Below are 25,469 nucleotides of genomic sequence, written 5' to 3'. Positions count from 1 at the left end.
CTAAAAAGTCAGGAAACAACAGGTGCTGGAGAGGATGTGGAGAAATAGGAACACTTTTACACTGTTGGTGGGAGTGTAAACTAGTTCAACCATTACGGAAAACAGTATGGCGATTCCTCAAGGATCTAGAACTAGAAGTACCATATGACCCAGCCATCCCATTACTGGGTATATACCTAAAGGATTATAAATCATGCTGCTCTAAAGACACATGCACATGTACGTTTACTGTGACACTATTCACAATAGCAAAGACCTGGAACCAACCCAAATGTCCATCAGTGACAGACTGGATTAAGAAAATGTGGCACATATACACCATGGAATACTATGCAGTCATAAAAAAGGATGAGTTTGTGTCCTTTCTAGGGACATGGATGCAGCTGAAACCATCCTTCTCAGCAAACTATTGCAAGAACAGAAAACCAAACACCGCATGTTCTCACTCATAGGTGGGAACTGAACAATGAGACCACTTGGACTCGGGAAGGGGAACATCACACACCTGGGCCTATCAGGGGGAGGGGGGAGGGATTGCATTGGGAGTTATACCTGATGTAAATGACGAGTTGATGGGTGCTGACGAGTTGATGGGTGCAGCACAGCAACATGGCACAAGGATACATATGTAACAAACCTGCATGTTATGCACATGTACCCTAGAACTTAAAGTATAATAATAATATAATAATAAAAAATCTTTTTTCCATCTTGAGTTAATTTTTTTATATGGTTAAAAATTAAGGATCCAGATAAGGCTAGCCAGTTATCCCAGCACCTTTTATTTAATAGGGATTAACACCCTTTTTTGTTAAGCATCATTCCCCCTCCATGAAATTTTAACACCACGGATATGCTGTGTATTTGCCTATGTACTGTGACTTTTTTGAGGGCTACATCTCACTTAATATCTATGTATTTTTCTCTTCCCTTCCCCACCAAGAACCAGTTTGCCCTCTTGGAAGTGATCTTGCCTGCGTTGAGAATGCATGGCTTAGTCCTATTTTAGTTGTTAGTAACGTGTGTTACCGGAGTTCACATGGTCTTCTGAGGTGCAGTGTCAATGTGTAAAGGAGAGTGTCTATTCCAGCATGTTTATTTTCTATTAGCATTCTTTGAAGGTGTCAGATAAAAAAACATGCAGAGCAGATAAGTTGACACACTATAAATAAACATCTAAGTCTTAAAATGGCTTGTGGTTCATCACCCAATCGTTTTCTTACCAACGTTTAAATATGCTAAATACAATTGCTTAATAGTAATTACTAAGGAAAGTTTTTCTATAGTATATAAATTTGTGTGAATGGTGGTGGTATACTTAACACTGTTAGTGATTTGGCTTACATTTGTCTTCAGTTAAATTTTGATAAAAAAAAGAAGCAACGTGAAGTGGAAGGCAGTATCAGAAAAGTTAGGTTCTGGTAAAATGAGAGATCATTCTAAACACTTGAGTGCTGAACATAAACAAATACCAGTGAAGATAGAGTAGGGCTACAGGTGAAAAGAAGGGGCACCAGCCAGCACTATCCAGAACAGCAACTTTAGGTAGGTCAGTTTTGCTTCTCCTTCACTTCTTTCACTTGATGAAATGAATAAATTTAGAATGACTGTTACATTTAAACTTATTTGCCTATTAAAAGAGACTCTGTTGTGATTGTTTGTTGTTTAATATCATACTCTTCTAGTTTCAAGGAATTAATTTGTCAGGCACCTTTTTGGTAATAAGTTTATTTAGTTAATTTCATGTGTCTAGAGATTTCCATGTCACAACTTCTTTCTATTATAAGGTAAAGGGAATCAGAGCTTTATTAGTAACCCTTCACCATTTCAGGGACATACCCTGCAGAAGTACACGTCTTCCCAGATGATTTTGACCAGCATTTTGTTTTCATTTTTTGTTTATGACTCTAGGGATGTCTGATCTAGACTAAAACAGCTTCACCAAGATTTCTGTTTAAACATAAAGCTATATTATTTTCATCTCTGCTTTAGACATTCCTATGCTATTCAGATATGACCCAAAATCAATAAGCCCTTCTTTGAAGTGAGCTTTCATGTTTTACTCCATCCTTCCCTCCTCTATCTAATAATGCCTACGCTGCCTTTTCTTTGCATCATTTAGAACTCCTTCCTTGTGTCCCCACTTTCTTCCCAATTTGTCCACCTTTTTTTTTTTTTTTTTTTTTTTTCCTTCAGAGGCCAGAGGCCGTAATTCTTCCTTTTGCCTTTCCAGTAGGGAATGTTTATTTTGCCACACACTACCCAACTTTGGGCCTAGTAACTTGGCCCTGTCACTATTGCCTGGAGACTACTCGTGTCCTCTCATGAAAACCTGTTCTTTATGAGGCCTATGACATTGTACCACACTTTGTCCTATTTTGTTATTGGCATCCATGGCTGACATGCACCAGATGGTTGCCCATTATTCATCAAGAACTTTGACACTTGGCTGATAGTCCTTCTTTCTAGATCACTTTGTGCCATCATTTTGAGCAGCCCACACATCTTAACATTCTGGCCTTCCAGTTCCTTCTCTTATTCTCTACCTTTTTATGTTCTTGGCTGTACCTTGAGCCTTCTTAGCTAACTGACTCTCCTCTGTTTCTGAGATCTTCCCATTCTGACCACAACTTCATATCCTTTGATCTCTCATATTCATATTCAGACTTGTGCTTTAACTTCATTGAGACCACTGTATGTGATTTTTATTATTATTATTATACTTTAAGTTCTAGGGTACATGTGCAGAAGGTGCAGGTTTGTTACATATGTATACATGTGCCATGTTGGTGTGTTGCACCTGTTAACTCGTCATTTACATTAGGTATGTCTCCTAATGCTGTCCCTCCCCACTCCCCACACCCCACAACAGGCCCCGGTGTGTGATTTTCCCCTTCCTGTGTCAAGTGTTCTCATTGTTCAGTTCCCACCTATGAGTGAGAACATGCGGTGTTTGGTTTTTTGTCCTCATGATAGTTTGCTGAGAATGATGGTTTCCAGCTTCATCTATGTCCCTACAAAGGACATGAATTCATCCTTTGCTGCATAGTATTCCATGGTGTATATGTGCCACGTTTTCTTAATCCAGTCTATCATTGATGGTCATTTGAGTTGGTTCCAAGTCTTTGCTATTGTGAATAGTGTCACAATAAACGTACATGTGCATGTGTCTTTATAGCAGCATGATTTATACTTCTTTGGAGTATATGGTAATGGGATGGCTGGGTCAAATGGTATTTGTAGTTTTAGATCCTTGAGGAATCGCCACACTGTCTTCCACAGTGGTTGAACTAGGTTACAGTCCCACCAACAGTGTGAAAGTGTTCCCATGTCTCCACATTATACTTTCCTTTTCTCCTATCAGCTCCATTCTGGCCACATTTCCTCAGCTAGTCAGTCATGACTTTTCTTTCTCACTGTCACTCTTAACCGCCTTGCTCCTTTTCGTTGTGGCTGCTCAGAAAATCTCCTGTTAAATCCATTGTCTACTTTTGGCCCTTTCACACCTGGAATCTTCTGTGGTGGTACAGAAAATCAGTCCTATCACAGATTTAAGGCTTCCAACTCAGCTGGGCCCTCAAATATGGTTTGATAGTACTTTTGCTTTTCTTAGGCCAGCACCTTTCCCTATTTTCTTTGATGACTATGTTGGACTTTTATATCTCAAATCCTATACCCCAATTCAGGCCACCCACCTGACATATGCTTGTAAATATGCTTGACCCCTGCTTTTTAGAAAAAAAAGAAATGATCAGATATAAATGCTCGATTTCATCTCTCCAGTTTGCATACTTACCTGCAGTAATTTTCACCTGTGGATCATTTTCCCTACCTCATTAAGTGTATTCTGCTGTTCATTAGGGTACACTTGCCCAGGATGCTGTGTCTTAACTTCTGTGGGATCTTAATCCAAATATTATCTCTGATTACCTTTAAATTCTTTTTCTGATTCCTTCCCCTCAACTTGGAAATGTTAGAAAGGAAATATATGCCTTTTTCCCTCTATATATACACCTGTGTATTTCATACACATACACCTTTTTCCTTTTTTTAAAGAAGGGCTCTTGTAACCTCACTTCTTTACCTGACTCAGTGACCATGCATCTTGGTGATTCAAGATAATTTCAGTTTATTTCTATCTGTTTAGGATCCCTTTTTAGTTTTAAAACTGCAGTTTAGATGGTGGGTTATATGGTCACACTATTCCTTGCTGTTCCTTTTTAACATGGAATATTATATATTACCTTTCTCAGCTCTTTCTCTTCAATCAATAGTTATATGGTTATTCCTTCCCCTCTGCCTCCACTGAAACTGTTCCAGCAAGAGTACCAAAGACACCAAATTGCTAACTTCCATGAACACTTTTACTCTTCATAAATTTTGGTTTTTCTGCAACATTTGCATTGTACGTGATTCCTTTCTTTTCATCTTCCTTACCCTTTTTTTTTTTGAGACAGTCTCTCTGTCGCCCAGCTGGAGTAGAGTGGTGCAGTCTCGGCTCACTGCAACCTCTGCCTCCCAGGTTCAAGCGATTCTCTTGCTTCAGCCTGCCGAGTAGCTAGGACTACAGACATGTGCCACTATGCCCGACTAATTTTTGTATTTTTAGTAGAGATGAGGGTTCACTATGTTGACCAGGCTGGTCTCGAACTCCTGACCTCAGGTGATCCACCCACCTCGGCCTCCCAAAGTGCTGGGATTACAGACATGAGCCACCGTGCCTGGCCCATCTTCCTTAACTTTTGTAACTTTGCTTTACCATGAGTTTTCTTTTCCTCTCTAGTAGTCTGTCGTTACTAATCTTCCCTGGCTTCTCTGCTTTTCTTCTCTCTGTTCTTAAAATAGTGATGTATCCTAAAATTCTAGTTTGTTAGTTCTTCACATTCTTTTCTATTTTCAATTAATATGTTCTCCCTGAAGGTTTCACTACCAATTGTGTCAGTAACTCCTGTGCCCGAAACTCTATTCCCGGCCATTCTCCTGAGCTCCAGACCATTTTTCTTTTTCTTTTTCTTTTGGAGATAAAGTCTTGCTCTGTCACTTGGGCTTGAGTGCAGTGGTGCGATCTTGACTCACTATGACCTCTGCCTCCCAGGTTCAAGTGGTTCTCCTGCCCCAGCCTCCCAAGTAGCCGGAATTACAGGTGCCCACCATCATGCCTGGCTAATTTTTGTATTTTTAGTAGAGATGGGGTTTTGCCATGTTGCCCAGGCTGGTCTCACACTCCTGATCTCAGGAGATCCACCCACCCTGGCCTCCCAGAGTGCTGGGATTACAGGCGTGAGCCACTGTGCCCGGCCACCAGAGGGTTTTTCATCAATCTGTTGCACATCTTTTCTTCAGCTGTCTCACAGCCCCCTTGAACTCAATCTGGCAACACCCTTTTCCCAACTTACTCCCCCTCCTAAGATATTCTTTATCTTGGTTAATGGTATCTCGTGTCATCAGATCTGAAACCTGAGAGTCAGCCATTTTCATCCTTTATTCCCCATATACTCTTCCAGTTCCTATCTCTGCCTTCTAAATAAGATCTAGCTCTATCACTTTCTATTTTCAGTGCTATTCCTTAGTTCAGAGTATAACATTGTTTTCTCCAGGATTCTCTCTGTCTTATCAGTTCTTCAGGTTTCTGTCTGATTTTCTAAAATGCACGAGTGATCTTGTCAGCTATTGTTTAAAACTTTTGCTTACTCATTGCCTGGATGAAGAAGTCTGTATGTGTGTGTTGAACTGGTTATGTCTGTTCATCTGATGCTCCAGCCCGCCCTTATAGCTGTGCCTGTTACTTCAGTGCACACTCCTGAGCTAGGGTCACTAAGAATTACAGCAGATGCTATTTTCTTCTTCCAGAGAAGAGAATGCCCTTCTCCCCTGCCCATCACTTGAAGTTGAAACTTGCAATATCACTTCCTACTCAAGAGGCCAAGGCCATACAGAATGATTTAGATAATGGACTGAAAGACTGCCTGGAATCTAAACCCAGCTTTGATACATTTACTAGCTAGCTGTGTTATTTTGGGTAGGTTGTTTAATCTCTCTATGCCTTAAATTTTCTTAACTGTAAAGTAGGGGTAATTGTAGTACCAGCCACATAGAGTTGTTGTAAAGATCAAATGAATTACTGTTGTGAAAATTAAATGAATTAGAAGATGTAATGCACCTAGAACAGTAGTAGCTGGCATACAATAGATGTGGTGTGTTAGTTACTATTTATTATTTATTGTATATAATTAATGGTTTTTCTTCAGTAAACTCTTACCTGACCTGCCTATGCACATCTCTTATCTAGATTGTAAGTTTGCCTCAGTCATATCATGTATCACATTGATAAAATCATTTGTCTATCTTTTCTATTAGACTGAGCGTTTCATGGTATGGCCATCTTTTTCTTTACATGCTGAATGAACGCTTTTAAGTCAGTGAATGAATACATAAAGAATGTGACAGGAGAAATATTCCCAGTACCTGGCATTATGCTGTGAGTGTGGTAAATGGTTAATATGTCTGTTTTAGGCTGGACGCGGTGGCCCATGCCTGTAATCCCACCACTTTGGGAGGCCAAGGCAGGCACATCATGAGGTCAAGAGATTGAGACCATCCTGGCCAACATGGTGAAACCCTGTCTCTACTAAAAATACAAAAATTAGCTGGACATGGTGGCGCACACCTGTAGTCCCAGCTACTCGGGAGGCTGAGGCAGGAGAATTGCTTGAATCTGGGAGGTGGAGGTTGCAGTGAGCCGAGATTGCGCCACTGCACTCTAGCCTGGCGACAGAGTGAGACTCTGTCTCAAAAAAAAAAAAAAAATCTCTGTTTTAATGAGATATCTATAATGTAATGTAACTTGATTAATATAGTTTTACTTTTTTTAGTAGTCTTTCTCTTTTAAAAATTGAGCTATAATTTACGTGTAATAAAATGCACATATTTTAAATGTATAATTTATTTTGAAAAATATATGCATCTATTTAACCACAATGGCAATAAAGATAAAGAACATTTTGATCACTCTGGAAAGTTCCTTAGTATACATTTCTACTCCATTCGCCTGACTCCCCACCCCTGATCATTGCTTTGATTTCTATCATTGTCCATTAGTTTTACCTCTTCTACATATGAATAGAATTATCAGTATGTGCCCCATTGTGTCTGGATTCTTTCACGCAACAGTAGTTTTTGAGTTCATCTTTGTTACCGTGTGATCAGTAATTCAGTCCTTGGTATTTCTGAGTAGTATTTCAGTGTAGAAATATATCATAGTTTGTTTATCCATTTTCTGTGGCATTTGGGGTTAAATAAAACTGCGGTGAACGTTTCTGTGAAAGTATTTGTGAACATTTATTTTCATTTTTATTGGTTAAATTCGTGTGAGAGGAACTGCTGAATCATAGCTGCCAAGAAATACTCTAAAAATGGTTGTACACTTTTACACTCCTACTAACAATGTATGGGAGTCTCAAGGGCTTCGTATTATTGCCAACCACTGGTGTTATTAGTTGTGTCAATTTTAGCCATTCTGATGATTATGGCCATGTTTTTTTGTTTGTTTGTTTTTGTCTTTGTTTTGTTTTGAAATGATGCTTCGCTCTTGTTGCCCAGGCTGGAGTGCAGTGATGCAATTGTGGCTCACCACAACCTCCACCTCCCAGGTTCAAGAGATTCTGCTGCCTCACCCTCCCAAGTAGCTTGGATTACAGGCATGCACCACCACACCTGGCTAATTTTATGTATTTTTTTAGTAGAGATGGGGTTTCTCCATGTTGGTCAGACTGGTCTCGAACTCCCAACCTCAGGTGACCTACCTGCCTTGGCCTCCCAAAGTGCCGGGATTACAGGTGTGAGCCACTGTGCCTGGCCATGGCCATGTTTTAATTTGCATTTCTCTGATGATTAACACTGTTAATTATCATTTCCACATACTGATTATCCATTTATATATATCCTTTTGTGAAATGCCCAAGTTGTACCTGTACCCTTTTAAAATTGGATTGTTTATTGTTTACTGCTTTGTGGGAGTTGTCTTAACTATTTATAAGTGCTTTATCAGATATATGCATTGCAAATATTGTCTTCCAATCCCTGGGTTGGCCTTTTTTTTTTTTTTTTTTTAGCTCTTTTTTTTGATGTTCAGGTTTAAAATTTGTGTAAAGTCCAACTTACCAATTTTTTATTTTATGCATAGTAGTTTTTGTATCTGGTTTAAGAAATCTTTGTCTAACCTAAGGTGGCACCATCACCTGTGTTTCTTTATAGAAGCTTTATAATTTTACCTTTTTCATAAAGTCCTATTTTAAATTAGCAAAGAATACAAATTCACAAATAAGTTTGGTAATAAAGCTTTTTTTATTATTGCTGAGATATACTTCACATTCTATAAAATTTACTCTTCTGAAGTGCGTGATTCAGTGTTTTAGATTCGTTTGGTGGTGGTTGTTTTGTTGTTGTTTTTGTTTGTGGTACATTTACAAAGTTTTTTGGTGACCACCACCACTGTCTAATTCTAGAACATTTCATCTCCCCAGAAAGAAACCCCATACACATTGCAGTCATTATGGATTTGCCTATTCTGGACAAGTCATATAAATGGAATCATCATACGTAGCCTTTTTGTGTTTGGCTTTTTTCCCTTCATTTAATGTTTTCAAGGTTCATCCATGTAGTATGCATTCTTTTTATGGCCAGATAGTTCATTGTATTGACATACCACATTTTGTTTATTCATGAGTTGATGGACATGACTTTTAACTTTTTAAAGAAAGCACGTTTGTTTTTTCTTTTTTTTTCCAGATTGTGGAATCCATTCACTCCTGAAATATTTAGTGCCTATGATATTACATTTACTTGGGGATATGTAGTTTTACTCATTTACGAAGCTTGGGACTGGAAATTCAAAGATGAATAAGATCTTCCCTCAGGGAGCTTTTTTTTCTAGTGGAAGAAACAGGCATGTGAACAGATAAATTACAGGACAATCTGATGAAGATACTATTAGATTTATAATCTAAGGTAAAGTGTAATCCCAAAAGTCAGTGGCTAACTCTGCTTAGAGGAATGAATAAGAACTTTATAGAGGAAGTGACATTTAGAGCTAGATCTTTAAGAATAAATAAGAGTTTGCCAGAGAGAGTGAGAATATTTCAGGTAGAAGACATGGCTTGTACAAAGGCATGGACTTGATATATCTTGGCACCTTTGAGAAGATCAGTATGATGATAATTATGGGTAACATGAAAGGAGTCCGGAAAAGCAGATCTGGGCCAGCCCATGAAGAGCTTTACATCTAAGAAAAGGAACTTGGATTTTATTCTTTGGGTGTTTGGGAGACCAAAGGAGTTTGGCTAAATGAGATGGCATCACTGCTTATATAAGGTCTGTTAGAAGACCTCATATCTAACGAAGCCCAGCTTTTTATTTTTTCCAGAAAATTTTGTCCATATTAGGCACCTTTTAAAAAATGAATATACTGGCCAGGTGTGGTAGCTCGTGCTGCCTGTAATCCCAGCAGATTACTTGAGGCCAGTAGTTTGAGACCAGCCTGACCAACATGGCAAAACCTGTCTCTACTAAAAATATAAAAATTAACTGGGTGTGGTGGCACATACTTGTAATTTCAGCTAATTGGGAGGCTGGGGCAGAAGAATCTCTCAAGCTCAGGAGGCAGAAGTTGCAGTAAGCCGAGATCATGCTACTGCACCCAGCCTGGGAGACAGAACGAGACTCTGTGTCAAAAACAAAACAAAACAAAACAAAACAAAAACCAAAAAGAAAGAATATACCTCCCCCCAACACAAACCATTCTCTCACTACCACCTTCTATCATAGTTTATTGACTTACCTGAAATTATCATGTTAATTTATTTCTTTGCTTAACTACTGTTGTATCTTTCTTCCAGAGCAGGTTCTTTCTTGTCTTGCCCTAACCACTGCTTGACACATAGTAGTTACATATCTGTATTTAATGAATAAATGAACTATTCTACCTCTAATATCTTAAATTCTAGGATCCTGCCCTGTGAATTATAGCCTCCTATTCCTTGTACTGTCTTGCACTCTCCTTTGCGTTTTTTTCATCTCTTTGACCCTACTGCCTCCATTTTCTTCTGTTATCCTTGTTCCATCACTGTGTTCCCTAACTATCTTAGATCAATTCAGCTGTATTCTTGTCAGTCTTCTACTCCATTTCCATAGCCTTTCTTTTCTTCCGTATACCTGTCAAAACCCTTACCTTGGCACGGTCTGATCCAAATTCAAGCCCATGAGGTCCTACTGGAGAAAATCACCTAACTGTAGTTTGCAGCCAGTACATCGTCCTAGGTTGTAGTCTTCAACATTATGTAGATGTACAGCGTTGCCTGGAAATCTTATGTTTTGTATTCAACATACACTCATGCACTAGTGAATGATGGGGCTCTGTTCTGAGGAATGCATTTTTAGCAATTTTGTTGTTGTGCAAACATCACAGAGTGTACTTACACACACCTAGATGGATGGTATAGTTGGCTACACACCTAGGCTGTATGGTAATAGCCTTTTGCTCTTAGGCTACAAACTTGTACAGCGTATTGCTGTGCTGAACACTGTAAACAGTTGTAACAAAATGGTAAGTATTTGTGTATCTAAACATATCCAAACATAGAAAAGGTACAGCAAAAATATGGTTTAAAAGATAAAAAGTCGGTCGGGCACAGTGGCTCACACCTGTAATCCCAGCACTTTTGGAGGTTGAGGCAGGCGGATCACCTGAGGTCAGGAGTTTGAGACCAGCCTGACCAACATGGTGGAACCACATGTCTACTAAAAATATAAAAATTAGCCAGGCGTGATGGCATGATGGCACACGCCTGTAAACCTGGCTACTGGAGAGGCTGAGGCAGGAGATTCACTTGAACCCAGGAAGCGGAAGTTGTAGTGAGCCGAAATTGCACCACTGCACTCCAGCCTGGGCGACAGACTGAGACTGCATCTCCAAAAAAAAAAAAAAAGATAAAAAGTGGTACACCTATTTAGGGCACTTAACGTGAATGGATCTTGTGAGACTGGAAGTTACTGGGTGAATCAGTGAGTGAGTAGTCAGTGACTGTGAAAAACCTAGGACATTGTTGTACACTACTGTAGATTTTATAAATAAGCACTGTATACTTAGGCTACATTAAATTTATTAAAAAATGTTTTTCTTCAATAATAAAATTAACCTTAGCTTATTGTAACCTTTTTACTTATAAACTTCATAATTTTAAAATCTTTTGAACTGTTGTGTAGTAACACTTTGCTTAAGACACAAACACATTGTACAGCTGTACAAACATATTTTCTTTCTTTATGTCCTTACTCTATAAGCTTTTTTCAGTTAAAAATTTTTAAGCTTTTTGTTAATAACTGAGACACAAACACACCATTAATCTAGGCCTACATAGAGTCAGGATTATCAGTATCACTATCTTCCATCTCCACATCTTGTCCCACTGTAAGGTCTTTAGCGGCAGTAACACACATGGAGCTGTCAGCTCTTATGCTAATAATGCCCTTTTCTGGAATACCTCCTGGAGGATCTGCCTGAGGCTGTTTCACAGTTAATTTTTTTGTAAGTAGGAGTACACTTTAAAATAATGACAAAAAGTGTAGTAAATTCATAAACCAGTAACATAGTCTTTTTTTTTTTTCAGTCTGTTGCCCAGGCTGGAGTGCAGTGGCACAGTCTTGGCTCACTGCAACCTCTGCTTCCTGGGTTCAAGCGATTCTCCTGCCTCAGCCTCCCGAGTAGCTGGGACTACAGGTGCATGCCACCATGCCTGGCTAATTTTTTTTCTTTTTGTACTTTTAGTAGAGACGGGATTTCACCATGTCAGCCAGGATGGTCTCAATCTCCTGACTTTATAATCTGCCCGCCTCGGCCTCCCAAAGTGCTGGGGTTACAGGCGTGAGCCACTGCACCCAGCCAACGTAGTCTTTTGTTATCAAGTATTGTGTATTTACATAATTGTATCTATAATACCTTCATATGACTGGCAGTGCAATAGGTTTGTTTACATGAGCATCACCACAAAACAATATTTTGTGCTACCATGTGATGACAGCTACAGTGTTACTAGGCAATGGGAGTTTTTGAACTGCATTATAATCTTATGAGACCACCATCATATATATGGTTTGTTGTTGACCAGAACGTATGACTGTATTTTATTTCCCAACAACCGCTATTATCTTTTTTACTCTGTACTATCCCCACGTCTTACCACCTTTCCCTTACTTCCGTTCACCTGCTTGACAAGGAAAATGGATCTCTTAGCTATGGATTCCCTCCGCACCTTACCTTCATATCTACAAATCTTTGTGCACCCATGTACATCTTTATCTCCCTTCTTTCCATCCTAGTGTGAGAGTTATTTTCTTTGAGCTAATCCTTTCACTTGTGCTCTATATCCTGTTCTCTACTTCCTCAGAGGCGTTGTGTTTCTCCTTGACCTCAGATTCTGTCATCAACATACATGTAAACCTGTTCATGCCATGGTATTTCTTTTTCTTTTCTAAAATATTCTTTTTCATTGGTTTCCATGAGACCCCTTTCCCTATTTTCATCCTTTGTCAGTCTGTTCCTTTACAGTTTCTTTGCATAGTTGAAAGCACAATTTAGTAGAAACAGTTGAGTGTGATGCAAGTCATTGTGGTTTAAGGAGGAGTCTCTGCTTTAGCCTGGATGTCTAGGTAGGTCTTTATCATTTACTACCACACAGACATTTGCTGATTAGACAGAAGAAAACTAAAATTATATTTTCTGTCAAGAATTTGGGATGAAGATGTTTTATGTTGCCAGTTATACATAGTTTCACATACGTTGACAGAATTAGGGTTAAGGCTCTCTTAAGGAAGTGAAGAATTGTGCCTGGTGGACAACCCACACAATGGCCAAAAATATTCACAAACTGTACCTCTGACAAAAGTCTAATATACACAATCTATAAGGAATTTAAACAATTTAACAAGCAAAAACAACCCCTATAAAAAGTGAGCAAAGCTATGAACAGACACTTCTCAAAAGAAGACATCCAAGCTGCCAAAAAAACATGAAAAAATGCTCATCATCACTAATCATCAGAGAAAGACAAATCAAAACCACAATGAGATACCATCTCACACCAGTCAGATTGGCTGTTATTAAAAAGTCAAAAAATAACAGGTGCTGGTGAGGCTGTGGGGCAAAGGGAATGCTTATACACCATTGATGGGAATGTAAAGTAGTTTAGCCACTGTGGAAAGAGGTTTGAAGATTTGTCAAGCAACTTTGAAAGAGAACTACCATTTGACTCCACGATCTCATTACTGAGTATGTAAAAGAAAACAAGTTTACCAAAAAGACACATGCACTTGTATGTTCGTTGCAGCATTGTTCACAATAGCAAAGGCATGGAATCAACCTAGGGTCCCATCAGTGGTGGATTGGATAAAGAAAATGTGGTACATATGTACTATGGAATACTATGCACAATTGCTTCAAAGAGAATAAAATACCTAGGAATCCAACTTACAAGGGATGTGAAGGACCTCTTCAAGGAGAACTACAAACCGCTGCTCAATGAAATAAAAGAGGACACGCACAAATGGAAGAACATTCCATGCTCATGGATAGGAAGAATCAATATAGTGAAAATGGCCATATTGCCCAAGGTAATTTATAGATTCAGCGCCATCCCCATTAAGCTACCAATGACTTTCTTCACAGAATTGGAAAAAACTAAAGTTCATATGGAACCAAAAAAGAGCCCTGATTGCCAAGACAATCCTAAGCCAAAAGAGCAAAGCTGGAGGCATCACGCTACCTGACTTCAAACTATACTACAAGGCTACATTAACCAAAACAGCATAACACTGGTACCAAAACAGAGATATACACCAATGAAACAGAACAGAGCCCTCAGAAATAATACCACACATCTGCAACCATCTGATCTTTGACACATCTGACAAAAACAAGAAATGGGGAAAGGATTTCCTATTTAATAAATGGTGCTGGGAAAACTGTCTACCCTTAAGTACAAAGCTGAAACTGGATCTCTTCCTTACACCTTATACAAAAACTAATTCAAGATGGATTAGAGACTTAAATGTTAGACCCAAAACCATAAAAACCCTAGAAGAAAAGCTAGGCAATACCATTCAGGACATAGGCATGGGCAAGGACTTCATGCCTAAAACACCAAAAGCAATGGCAACAAAAGCCACAATTGACAGATGGGATCTAATTAAACTAGAGAGCTTCTGCACAGCAAAAGAAACTACCATCAGAGTGAACAGGCAGCCTACAGAATGGGAGAAATTTTTGCAATCTGCTCATCTGACAAAGGGCTAGGATCCAGAACTACAAAGAACTCAAACAAATTTACAAGAAAAAATGAACCCCATCAAAAAGTGGGCAAAGGATATGAACAGACGCTTCTCAAAAGAAGACATTTATGCAGCCGACAGACACATGAAAAAATGCTCATCATCACTCACCATCAGAGAAATGCAAATCAAAACCACAATGAGATACCATCTCATGGGAGTTAGAATGGGGATCATTAAAAAGTCAGGAAACAACAGGTGCTGGAGAGAATGTGGAGAAATAGGAACACTTTTACACTGTTGGTGGGACTGTAAACTAGTTCAACCATTGTGGAAGACTGTGGCAATTCCTCAAGGATCTAGAACTAGAAATACCATTTGACCCGGTGATCCCATTACTGGGTGTATACCCAAAGGAGTATAAATCAGTGCCACAATAAACATACGTGTGCATGTGTCTTTATTGTGGCACTATTCACAATAGCAAAGACTTGGAACCAACCCAAATGTCCATCAATCATAGACTGGATTAAGAAAATATGGCACATATACACCATGGAATACTATGCAGCCATAAAAAAGGATGAGTTCATGTCCTTTGTAGGGACGTGGATGCAGCTGGAAACCATCATTCTCAGCAAACTATCACAAGGACAGAAAACCAAACACCGCATGTTGTCACTCATAGGTGGGAATTGAACAACGAGAGCACTTGGACTCAGGAAGGGGAACATCACACACCAGGGCCTGTTGTGGGGTGGGGGGAGGGGAGAGGGATAGCATTAGGAGACATACCTAATGTAAATGACGAGTTAATGGATGCAGCACACCAACACGGCACATGTATACATATGTAACAAACCTGCACATTGTGCTCATGTACCCTAGAACATAAAGTATAAAAAAAATTAAATATAAAAGACAAAAAACTGATTCATATTTTAGTTCCCCTGTTAAATAGATAAACCCTAAAGGAGCAGTTTCACTCATACAGAGACCCTTGTGAAATTTTACTATTTACTGTCCTAACTTATTGTTTGTTCTAAGTTAATTAGATAACTGGTCTAACTAGTCTATATCTTAATCAGTAAATGTCTGTATTCATTTTCAAGGCTTATATCTAGTTAGCATAATCATTTTCTTATTTTACAAAATGCCTTAGAACATAAAATCAGGTATTTTTCTCAAAAATTGACTAAATGATATTTTGTTCCTTCGTAATTCATCTGAATAGTTATAAATGCAAGAGAATATAGTGACCCATTTCATTGTCTTAAACTTTTTTCATATTTTTTGGTTTTACTCTTTCTTCCTACTACAATAATTGACTAAATAATATTTTATTAAGTAACTTGACTCAACAATTGACAAAAAAAAAGAGAAAATGTGGTACATATGTACTATGGAATGCTACACAGCCATAAAAAAGAATGAAATCCTGTCCTTTGCAGCAACACGGAGGCAGCTGGAGGCCGTTATCCTGAGTCAATTAATGCAGGAACAGAAAATCAAATAGCACATGTTCTCAGTTATAAGTGGGAGCTAAACAGTGGATACTCGTGGACATAAGGATGGCAACAATAGATACTGAGGACTAGTAGAGCAAGGCAGGAGGGAGAAGGGCAAGAGTTGAAAAACGTAATGGTTGGGTTCTGTGCTCACTCTCTGGGTGACAGCATCAATTGTACCCCAAACCTCAGCATCATGAGATATATGGATGTAACTCCTGAGTATGAAAGTTGAAATTATGAAAAATGAATATCCTGTTGTAACTAATAAGAAACAGCTCCTGGCATGTCAGTTCTCCCATTTCTTAGCAGCTGTCCTGTGATTTGTATTGTGTTCAGTTCACCGGATATTTGTCATTTGGTTTGTTTTCTCTTTCCCTTCTTCCCTACCTCATCCACCCCATTAATCTTTTAAATTGTGGAATGTAATGGATATATAAAAGTACATAAAACAAATGTGATGTACTGTTTAAATACATACTGTAAAGATCCATGTCAGCACTATCTGGTCAAAAGAGAACGTTGTCATTGCCCCAGTTCACTTGTTATGTCCCTTTTCTGGTTACACTTTTCCCTCCACCTTACTCCTAGAAGTAATTACTCTCCAAACTCTGGAGGTCGTTACTTACTTTGTTTTCTTTATATTTTAAAAACTAAGTATGCACCCCTAGACAAACATTGCCCGTTTTTAACCTCTATATATATAAGTGGAAAAATACAGTAGCTATCTGTGTGTGTGTGTGAGTCGTCATCTGACTTCTTTTGCTTGTGGTCTATCCATTTTTGCCTATAGCTGAAATTCATTCATTGTGATAAATTTTTCTGGAGTGGAATTGCTAGTATCAACTTCATTTTTACTGGGATTCGTTTGTGTGTATATATGTATACACACACGTGTATAATAAAGTATACACACACATGCAGATATATATACACACACAAAAAAACATTTTTATATATATATATAGACTTTTTCAAAAACTTTTCTAAAGAGATTGTACCAATTTATTTATTTTTATTTTTATTTTTTGAGACAGGGTCTCATTCTGTCACCCAGGGTGGAGTACAGTGGCATGATCACAGCTTGCTGTAGCCCCGACCTTCCAGGCTCAAGCGATCCTCCCACTGCAACCTCTTAAGTAGCTAGGACTACAGATGCATGCTGCCATGCCCGGCTAATTTTTTTAACTTTTTGTAGAGATGGGGTCTCACTATGTTGTCCAGGTTAGTCTTGAACTCCTGGGCTCAAGTGATCCTCCTACCTTGGACTCCCAAAGTCCTGGGATTACAGGTGTGAGCCACTGCACCCAGGAGTTGTGCCAGTTTATATTCATACCAACAGCATATGAGAATTTTCACTATACTTGATTGCTTTCTACTTTTTTGTTTGTTTGTTTTTTGTCTTGTGAGTCCTTTGCTATTATTTAAATGAAAGCCATTTCATTTTTCACATTTCCATATTGGAGAAATAGTAACAAAACTACTTAAAAATATGGGTTAACCTTATTATGTCATCTTGGTCCATCACATGAAATCAGTACTTATTTTCATTATGTTAAATATACTTATGTATATTTATTAAGTTAATGCTTTTAAAAATGATATGGGATAACTATATATATACTAAATGATAGTTACTACTATTATTTTTAAATAAAAATAATTTTGTTTTGTCTTTATTTTTACTTTAAAGTTTTCAGCCATGAACTGGTGATATTTTATATAAAGATCTATATATTATTTAACAATAAGATAATTTTGGGCTTTTATTATATAGGTTTATTTCTAAGAATGTATATGGAATATTTATTAATGTAACTCTAATGGATCTTTACTTTTCTTTCAAGTTGGCCTTTACCAGAGTTTGATCCAAGCCAGATTCGACTGATTGTATATCAAGACTGTGAAAGACGAGGGAGAAATGTTTTGTTTGACTCCAGTGTTAAGAGAAAAAATGAGGACATATCAGTATCGGTGAGCATCATTATTGATTTGGTTGACTTTTAATGTTGAATATTTTGATAATTCCAGTATTATCAAACTGGATGATTGGGACTGAGACAGAAGAAAATAACTGGATGTTGGGGCTGAGGGAGAAGGAAATGTTTGGTGAATCTAACATTTTAGTTTGAATAGCTGAGGAGTGGTTTGATGCTTAAGAGTCACAGAATTGGAGATGGTCAAGCAGACAGTTGAAATCCAAGGCTAACTACAAATGCGATAAGCATGTCTTATTTGTATTTAGATTGCTAACAACAGCTCAGCAGAACTTGGCTGAGGCTGATTTTTTTTTTTTAAATTATCTCGATTATTTTTGATTACTTTTTTGGCAAGCATTTATTGAAGTTTTTTTTTTTTTTTTTTTTTTTTGTATTTCATAGTATCCTATTGAATTTCAACATACGACCTCTCCTTTACTCTTAATTTTGATTAATGCTATTCATTGTGTGTTTGTGCAGCTTTTTCTTTTTTATGTTAAACAGCCCTGTAAGAATTGACTCATGCTGTTTTTTGAACTCTCCTTGCATACCTTTTCTGGGATGATGCTTCATTAGTCTCATTAATTTCTCTCCTGCTGATGTATTCCTTCTTCCCTCTCAGCTTTTCTCTTTGCTTGGAAACATTCACAAAGCCTCTTTACTCAACACTAACAAAATATTTTTTACTTTTTCCTTCAGGTTTGTGTTTGTCTAGTTCAGGCTACTATAACAAAGTACTGTAGACTGGGTGCCTTAAACAAGAAACTTTTGTTTCTCCTAGCGTATTTGGGTTTTTTGTGAGGCCTCTCTTCTGGGTTGCAGACTGCTGACTTCTCACTCTACCCTTACATGGTGGAAAGAAGGCAAGAGAACTCTTCACAGTCCTTTTTATAAGGGCACCAACCCCATTCATGAGGACTTCATTCTTATGACCTAATCACCTCCTAAAGTTCCCACCTCCCTAATATCATATGTTGGGTTAGGACGCCATATGAATTTTGAGGAGACACAAGCATTCAGTCCATAACAGTGTCCTCTCTCTTTTCCCATCCCTGGCCTCTTTGTCCCTCTCAGTCATCTTTCTTGGTGTCTGTTAGTGTCTCTCATTTTCCCTTTGTCTCTCTATCACTCAGGCTCTCTAGAGTGTCTCTTCTCAGGCTCTCTCTATCTGTTGGTCTCTCCTTGGTCTTCTCTGTCTCTTGGTGTCTCAGTAGTAATATATTGACTCTCTTCTCAAACTATCCAGTTATTACTCAACTTTCTGAAATTTGCCTATAAGTCTACTCTTCTTTTTATTATCAAAGTTTTCTAGAAATTTATCAGTGTCTAGAAATCAAACATTGTTGACTACTTCCGGTCTCATTTCTTTTATTATGCCTTTATCCTGTATACTATCTCCCTTAGTTGAAAATTTATCCTCCTTCAGGGTTTATTTTATGACAACTTTATGAATCCTTTCTGATTTTCTCTAGGTAAATTTATTTTCTCCTCCATCAGAATTCTCATAGTTCATTACTCACATTCATAGCCTTCTATATAATAGCTGTATTTGTATGTGTATTTGTTACTAGACTGGGAAAAAAAAATCTTAAAATAAAAAATTGTCCTGTTACTCACCTTTATTTCCTACACTGCACACTGCCTTACATGTGGTAAGTACTTAGGACATATTTTGATCAGTTGTAATTACTGTTAGGAAGTTTATTTTCAAAATCCTGTAAATACTTCCTGAAGATTTTATGTCTTCCTTTTGAACACTACTGTACATATTGAAATACTCATTGTCCTGGGTTCCTATATATGGAAAGAAGGACATTGTGTTGTAAATTTTTTTAAACTTTCTACATTATAATTTGGGTTCATACATAATAATGACGTTATGTTTAAGCATTAGCAGTTTGCTGGATGAAAGTAAATTATTCAGCTTTGCTGTATTTGTACAATATTCTATTTTGCTATGGTAAATGTTGAAGTTACTTCTCATGTTGTTCTTTCTTAGTTTTAAAAAACTTTCCTTAGTTTAAAACAATTTACAAGAGAGAATAAGGACTACAAATACTATTTTGACCATTCAGTATACCAAAGCTTTTTATTTTTTTGAGACAAGGATTTTTGTTGTTGTTGTTGTTTGTTTTCTTGAGACAGAGTCTTGCTCTCTCGCCCAGGCTGGAGTACAGTGGTAGTCTCAGCTCACTGCAACCTCTGCCTCCCAGGCTCAAGCAATTCTCATGCCTCAGCCTTGCGAGTAGCTGAGATTACAGGTGTGCACACCACGCCTGGGTAATTTTTATATTTTTAGTAGAAATGGGGTTTCGCCATGTTGGCCAGACTGGTCTCGAACTTCTAGGCTCAAGCTCTCCGCCTGCTTTGGCCTCATAAAGTGCTGGGATTACCAGCGTGAGCCACCTTGCCCGGCCTATTTACCAAAACTTTTATTGAAAACATTCTTTTTAAAAAAATGAGAATATGATGTCACCATGAGTTATAAACAGAAAGTCAAGCTTTAGAATGTGAAGCTTACAAAATTGTTTTACTCTGTTCCCTTTATCAAAAAAGAAATTAAAACATTTTCTCATTTGGAAACAGCGTCCGTCTGTCCTGCTATGTTGCCCAGCCTGGACTTGAATTCCTGGGATCAAACAGTCCTCCCTCTTCAGGCTGCTTGGGACAGTTTGTTATCAGCCTGAATCTGAATTTTAAGATTATTTTTGAAAAAATGTCATTCGAAAGTTGCCAGGTAGGAGTAGAAGATAGTAATATTTGGGCCCACCCAATATGTTTGAGTGTATTTAGTTAAATCAAAATCCTATTGATTGTTTACTTTGAAGCTATTTCAGCATTAAAAAATAGTCATTGTAAAAATACTTATTGAAGTCCTTTTAAATGTGTAAGACACATGGCAGTTTTCCTTGTAAAGATTATAGATTATCATAACTCACTTTTAGTACCTTTTATCTGGAGTGGGAGAGAAGACAATATTTCACAGTGGAATATTGATGCATTTCTGCTTTTGGTTGAACCAAAGAATTGTCAGTGAAGACTATAACAGCAGTTTATGAACATAAGCAGATCATTTTTGTATTTCCATGCAACACAGACATTGTGTATGTAGAGTATATTTAATGGGTTTTGGGAGAAAATTAGGAAGCTATGTATTTTATTTCATTTTAAATTCTATACAAAGTGAACTACATAAATGCTTTGATTATGTTTCAGAAACCAGAGTACTTTGCATGCTCAAATAGTGTCTTATGTAAGTTGAAATAAAATTGTTAATCAAGTGTATAGCTTTCTCAGAACTCGTTTTTTCAGATCTATTATATTTTATGAAAAATGACTGTTGAACTATAAAACCCAATTAAAGTGAATATGTGTAGTGATCTTAAAGAAGTGTTACTGGAAAGGGGTCCGGATCCAGACCCCAAAAGAGAGTTCTTGGATCTTGAGCAAGAAATAATTCAGGGCAAGTCTGTAAAGTGAAAGCGAGTTTATTAAGAAAGTAAAGGAATAAAGAATGGCAACTCCATAGGCAGACCAGCCCTGAGGCCTGCTGATGGTGGATTTTTATGGTTATTTCTTGATTCTGTGCTAAACAAGGGGTGAATTATTCGTGCCTCCCATTTTTTACACCATATAGGGTAATTTACTGACGTTTCCAGTGGCATTTGTAAACTGTCATGGCACTGGTGGGAGTGTAGTAGTAAGGACGACCAGAGGTCACTCTTGTCGCCATCTTGGTTTTGGTGCATTTTAGCCAGCTTCTTTACTGCAGCCTTTTTCATCATCAAGGTCTTTGTGACCTATATCTTGTGCCAACCTCCTATCTCCTCCTGTGACTTAGAATGCTTTAACCATCTGGGAATGCAGCCCAGTTGGTCTGAGCCTCATTTTACCCAACCCCTATTCAAGATGGAGTTGCTCTGGTTGAAACACTTCTGACAGAAGAACCTTCCCATGTTAGAAAAAAATATTGAGATGTGGTTTCGATATGAGCACTAACATAGCCAAATGGATCCATTGTGATTTTATCACGCTATTTTCCTTATCCTAGACATTGTTTTTATGTCAGCAACAGTGCAATGCTATTTCATGAGTTCCCAGTGAGGTTATATGACCATTCACATGTATCAGCTTTCACTGATTGTAAACAAGAATAAAGTTGTACATCAGTAAATTCAGGCAACTTTGGAAAGGTGAATATAGATTTTAAGATATGGGAAACACTCTGAAGTATCATACAGTGCTAATTGAATAGTTGAGTCTTATTTATGATATCAAATTTGCACATAGTATTTGGTTAGATAATTGGATTTAAGTTAATATACAGAAATCAGTAAGCTCAATATATGCAAATAGCTTCCAGTTTGAACACATAAAAGTGAAACATTCATTTAAAATAGCTATAATGACAAAGTTGCCTATGCGTAAACTTAACAAAATCTGTAAGTTTAGAACTTTAAAAGTCTTCTTAGGCTGGGCATCGTGCCTCACGCCTGTAATCCCAGCACTTTGGGAGGCCGAGGCAGGCGGATCACGAGGTCAGGAGATTGAGACCATCCTGGCTAACACGGCGAAACCCTGTCTCTACTAAAAATACAAAAAATTAGCCGGGCGTGTTGGCAGACGCCTCTAGTCCCAGCTACTCAGGAGGCTGAGGCAGGAGAATGGCGTGAAACTGGGAGGCGGAGCTTGTAGTGAGCCAAGATCGCGCTGCTGCACTCCAGCCTGGGCGACAGAGCGAGACTGCATCTCAAAAAAAAAAATTCTTCTTAAGGGACGTAAGAGCATACCTTCACAAATGGAAAGACAAAACATATTCTGTGGCAGTAGTCAATGTTATAAAGTTGTCCAAAGTGCTTTGTAAAATAATGCTATCACAGAAACAGTGTTATCCTTATTTTTGTGTTTGGGGTGGGGGTAGTGTCTGGAACTAAATAGTGGATTCTGAAGTTCAGATGGAAAAAAATTAGCAATGATTGGTTGGAAAACTCTGAAAAAGAAGGGCAGTGAGGATGAGCCAGTCCTATCACATTTGAAAATATACTTCACAGTCTCAGTATTTAAGACAGTGTGTTATTGACACATAAATAGGCAATAGACTAATGGAACAAAATGGAGGATCAGAAATACATCCAAATACATGCAGGAATTTTGGTATATGATTAAGGCATCATCTTAAATGGTGTTGAGACAATTAGCCATGTGGAAGAAAGATTAATTTGGACTCACATTATTACTACTTACTATTATTATTATTTTAGAGATGGGGTCTTGCTGTTTTATCCAGGCTGGCCTCAAAGTTTTGGGCTCAAGTATGAGTCACTGTGCCCAGCCTTAATTTGGATTCATATCTTACAGTGTACATCAGGATGAAACCAAGTATATCAAACATTTAAATATAAAAATATAGAACTATAACATTACAAAAGAAAAAATGAAGGAGTTCTTATATATCTGTGCAGTGAAAAAGGTATTCTAGGCTGGGCGTAGTGACTCACGCCTGTAAACCCAGCACTTTGGGAGGCCAAGATGGGTGAATCACTTGAGGTCAGGTGTTTGAGACCAGTCTGGCCAACATAGGAAGACCCCGTCTCTACAAAAAACATAAAAATTAGCTGGGTGTGGTGCTGAGTGTCTGTAGTCCCAGCTACTGGGAGACTGAGGCAGAAGAATTGCTTGAGTCCAGGAAGTGGAGGTTGCAATGAGTCAGGATCACACTACTGCACTGTAGCCTAAGTGACAAAGCAAGACCCTCTCCTCGGCCTGCTAAAAAACAAAAACAAAAAAAAAAATGGCCAGATGCAGTGGCTTATGCCTGTAATGGCAGCACTTTGGGAGGCTGAAAAGCTGAATTACATGAGGTCAGGAGTTCAAGATCAGCTTGGCCAACATGGTGAAACCCCGTCTTTGCTAAAAAAAAAAGGACAATAATTAGCCGGGTGTGGTGGCACACGCCTGTAGTTTCATCTACTAGGGAGGCCGAGACACAGTAATTGCTTGATCACAGGAGGCAGAGGCTACAGTGAGCCAAGATTGCAGTCATGCCACTGCACTCCAGCCTGGGCAACAGAGTGAGACTCTGTCTCAAGCAAAGATATTTCTAACTATGAGTTAAAATTCAGAAGCCATAAACTAAAAGATTGACAAATTTGACAGCCATTTTTTTTTTTAAACTTGCATGATAAAACAAACAAAACAACACCATAAGGAAAGTTAAAAGACAAATGGCAACCTGGGAAAACACTTTGACAATATAAAATGCCAACTGTTAATATAAAGAGTTCCTAGAAATCAAGAACCACTCAGTAGATAATTGAGTGAAGTACAAGAGCAGAGCGTTGATATACAAATTGCTATTACACGTTTAATAAAATCTTACATTTATAAGATCCTCTCCCTTCTCCATAATTAAGAAAGTGAAAATCAAAACTGTATTGAAGCTGGGCATGGTGACACATGCCTGTAGTCCCAGCTACTCAGGAGGCTGAGGTGGGAGGATCGCTTGAGCTCAGGAATTTGAGGCCAGCCTGGGCAATATAGTGAGAACTCATCTCTTAAAAATAACAGCAGAAAAACCTATACTGAGATTTCAGGTCTTTCCTTTTCTAATGACAAAAACTAATGCCTGATGATCTGAGGTGGAACAGTTTCATCCTGAAACCATACCCCCACTACGCTACCCCAGCCTGCAGAAAAATTGTCTTGCATGAAACTGGTGCCTGGTGCCAAAAAGGTTGGCAACCGCTGTTGAGCACTAGGGAATACAGGTGAAAAAAAAAAGACATAGTTCTTTTCCTCATAGAACTAACAATCTGACAGCAGAAAGAAACATTTAACAGATAATTACACAAATATGTGTAATGAAATGTGTATTTCAAGTATGTCTAATAAAAGTAATGATAGCAGCAGCTAACTTACGTTAGCACTGACTGTAAAGAGTAAATTATGTAAAACAGAAGAGTACTATCATTATTCCAATTTACAGACGAAGAGGTTAAAGGATGACAATGTTTTAGTGAATTACCATGAAAGGACTTCATTTAGTCTGGGGAGATAAGAAAGTGAATTTTTAAGCTTACACTATGGGGGAAAAGTGCGTAAGAGTTAAGGTGAAAGAGGAAGCACTTGAGAGAGCTGGAAAGACATTCCAGGCTGAGGTAACCATGTATGTCCAATCTCTGAAACAAAAGGCAGTTTGCTAGAGGAAGAAAAGGGGCATACTTCTGTTCTAGGACTAAAGCATAAAAACATGCCTAAAAGTGTGTACAAAAGGATGCACATACACACACACACTATTCTCCCATCAGTTCCTCAGCTGTTTCTCTACTCCCTCCCATCTTGAAGTCGTGGCTTTTCTGAAACCAAACAGCAACGACTACAGTGGCAGATGGTCCTATAATGGGGGGACAAGGCGCAGTCAACAACAATCCCTCATGTAAGCACAGGACTTCTATAAGCAGGAATTGTAGGAAAAAGTGTTCAGTTTCGTATTATTTACTTTGTTATGTCAGATAAGTGATGCGAAACTTTAACCCACAAAAACAAATACCTTCAAATTATGCAAAAAAAGTTATAAATGTTACTGAAAAACACAACTGTCTTTCTATAACTAGGTTATAATTTTTATTAACTTTTTGAAACAATCACAAATAAGTTGCAAGTT

General features: G+C 38.1%; 1 protein-coding gene across 6 annotated transcripts in view; it reads left to right on the top strand.

Annotated features, from left to right (window-relative positions):
• The window catches only part of FNIP1 (folliculin interacting protein 1), a 133,882-nt gene that overhangs the window by 12,972 nt on the left and 95,441 nt on the right, over positions 1 to 25,469 (top strand). For 5 of the 6 annotated variants that reach the window (XM_021940199.2, XM_021940200.1, XM_021940201.1 and 2 more), the window contains exon 2: positions 17,675 to 17,801. In XM_021940199.2, coding sequence (XP_021795891.1) covers positions 17,675 to 17,801 — 127 coding nt within the window. Of the gene's footprint in view, positions 1 to 5,210; positions 6,020 to 17,674; positions 17,802 to 20,392; positions 20,544 to 25,469 lie in introns of those variants that run through there. The other variant, XM_021940198.1, reaches the window with a different exon arrangement.

The sequence above is a fragment of the Papio anubis genome, chromosome 5 (assembly GCF_008728515.1).
Source record: "Papio anubis isolate 15944 chromosome 5, Panubis1.0, whole genome shotgun sequence".
Lineage (NCBI taxonomy): Eukaryota > Metazoa > Chordata > Mammalia > Primates > Cercopithecidae > Papio > Papio anubis.
The sequence above is the reverse complement of the archived record's forward strand: the minus strand, read 5'-3'. Positions and strand labels throughout refer to the sequence as shown.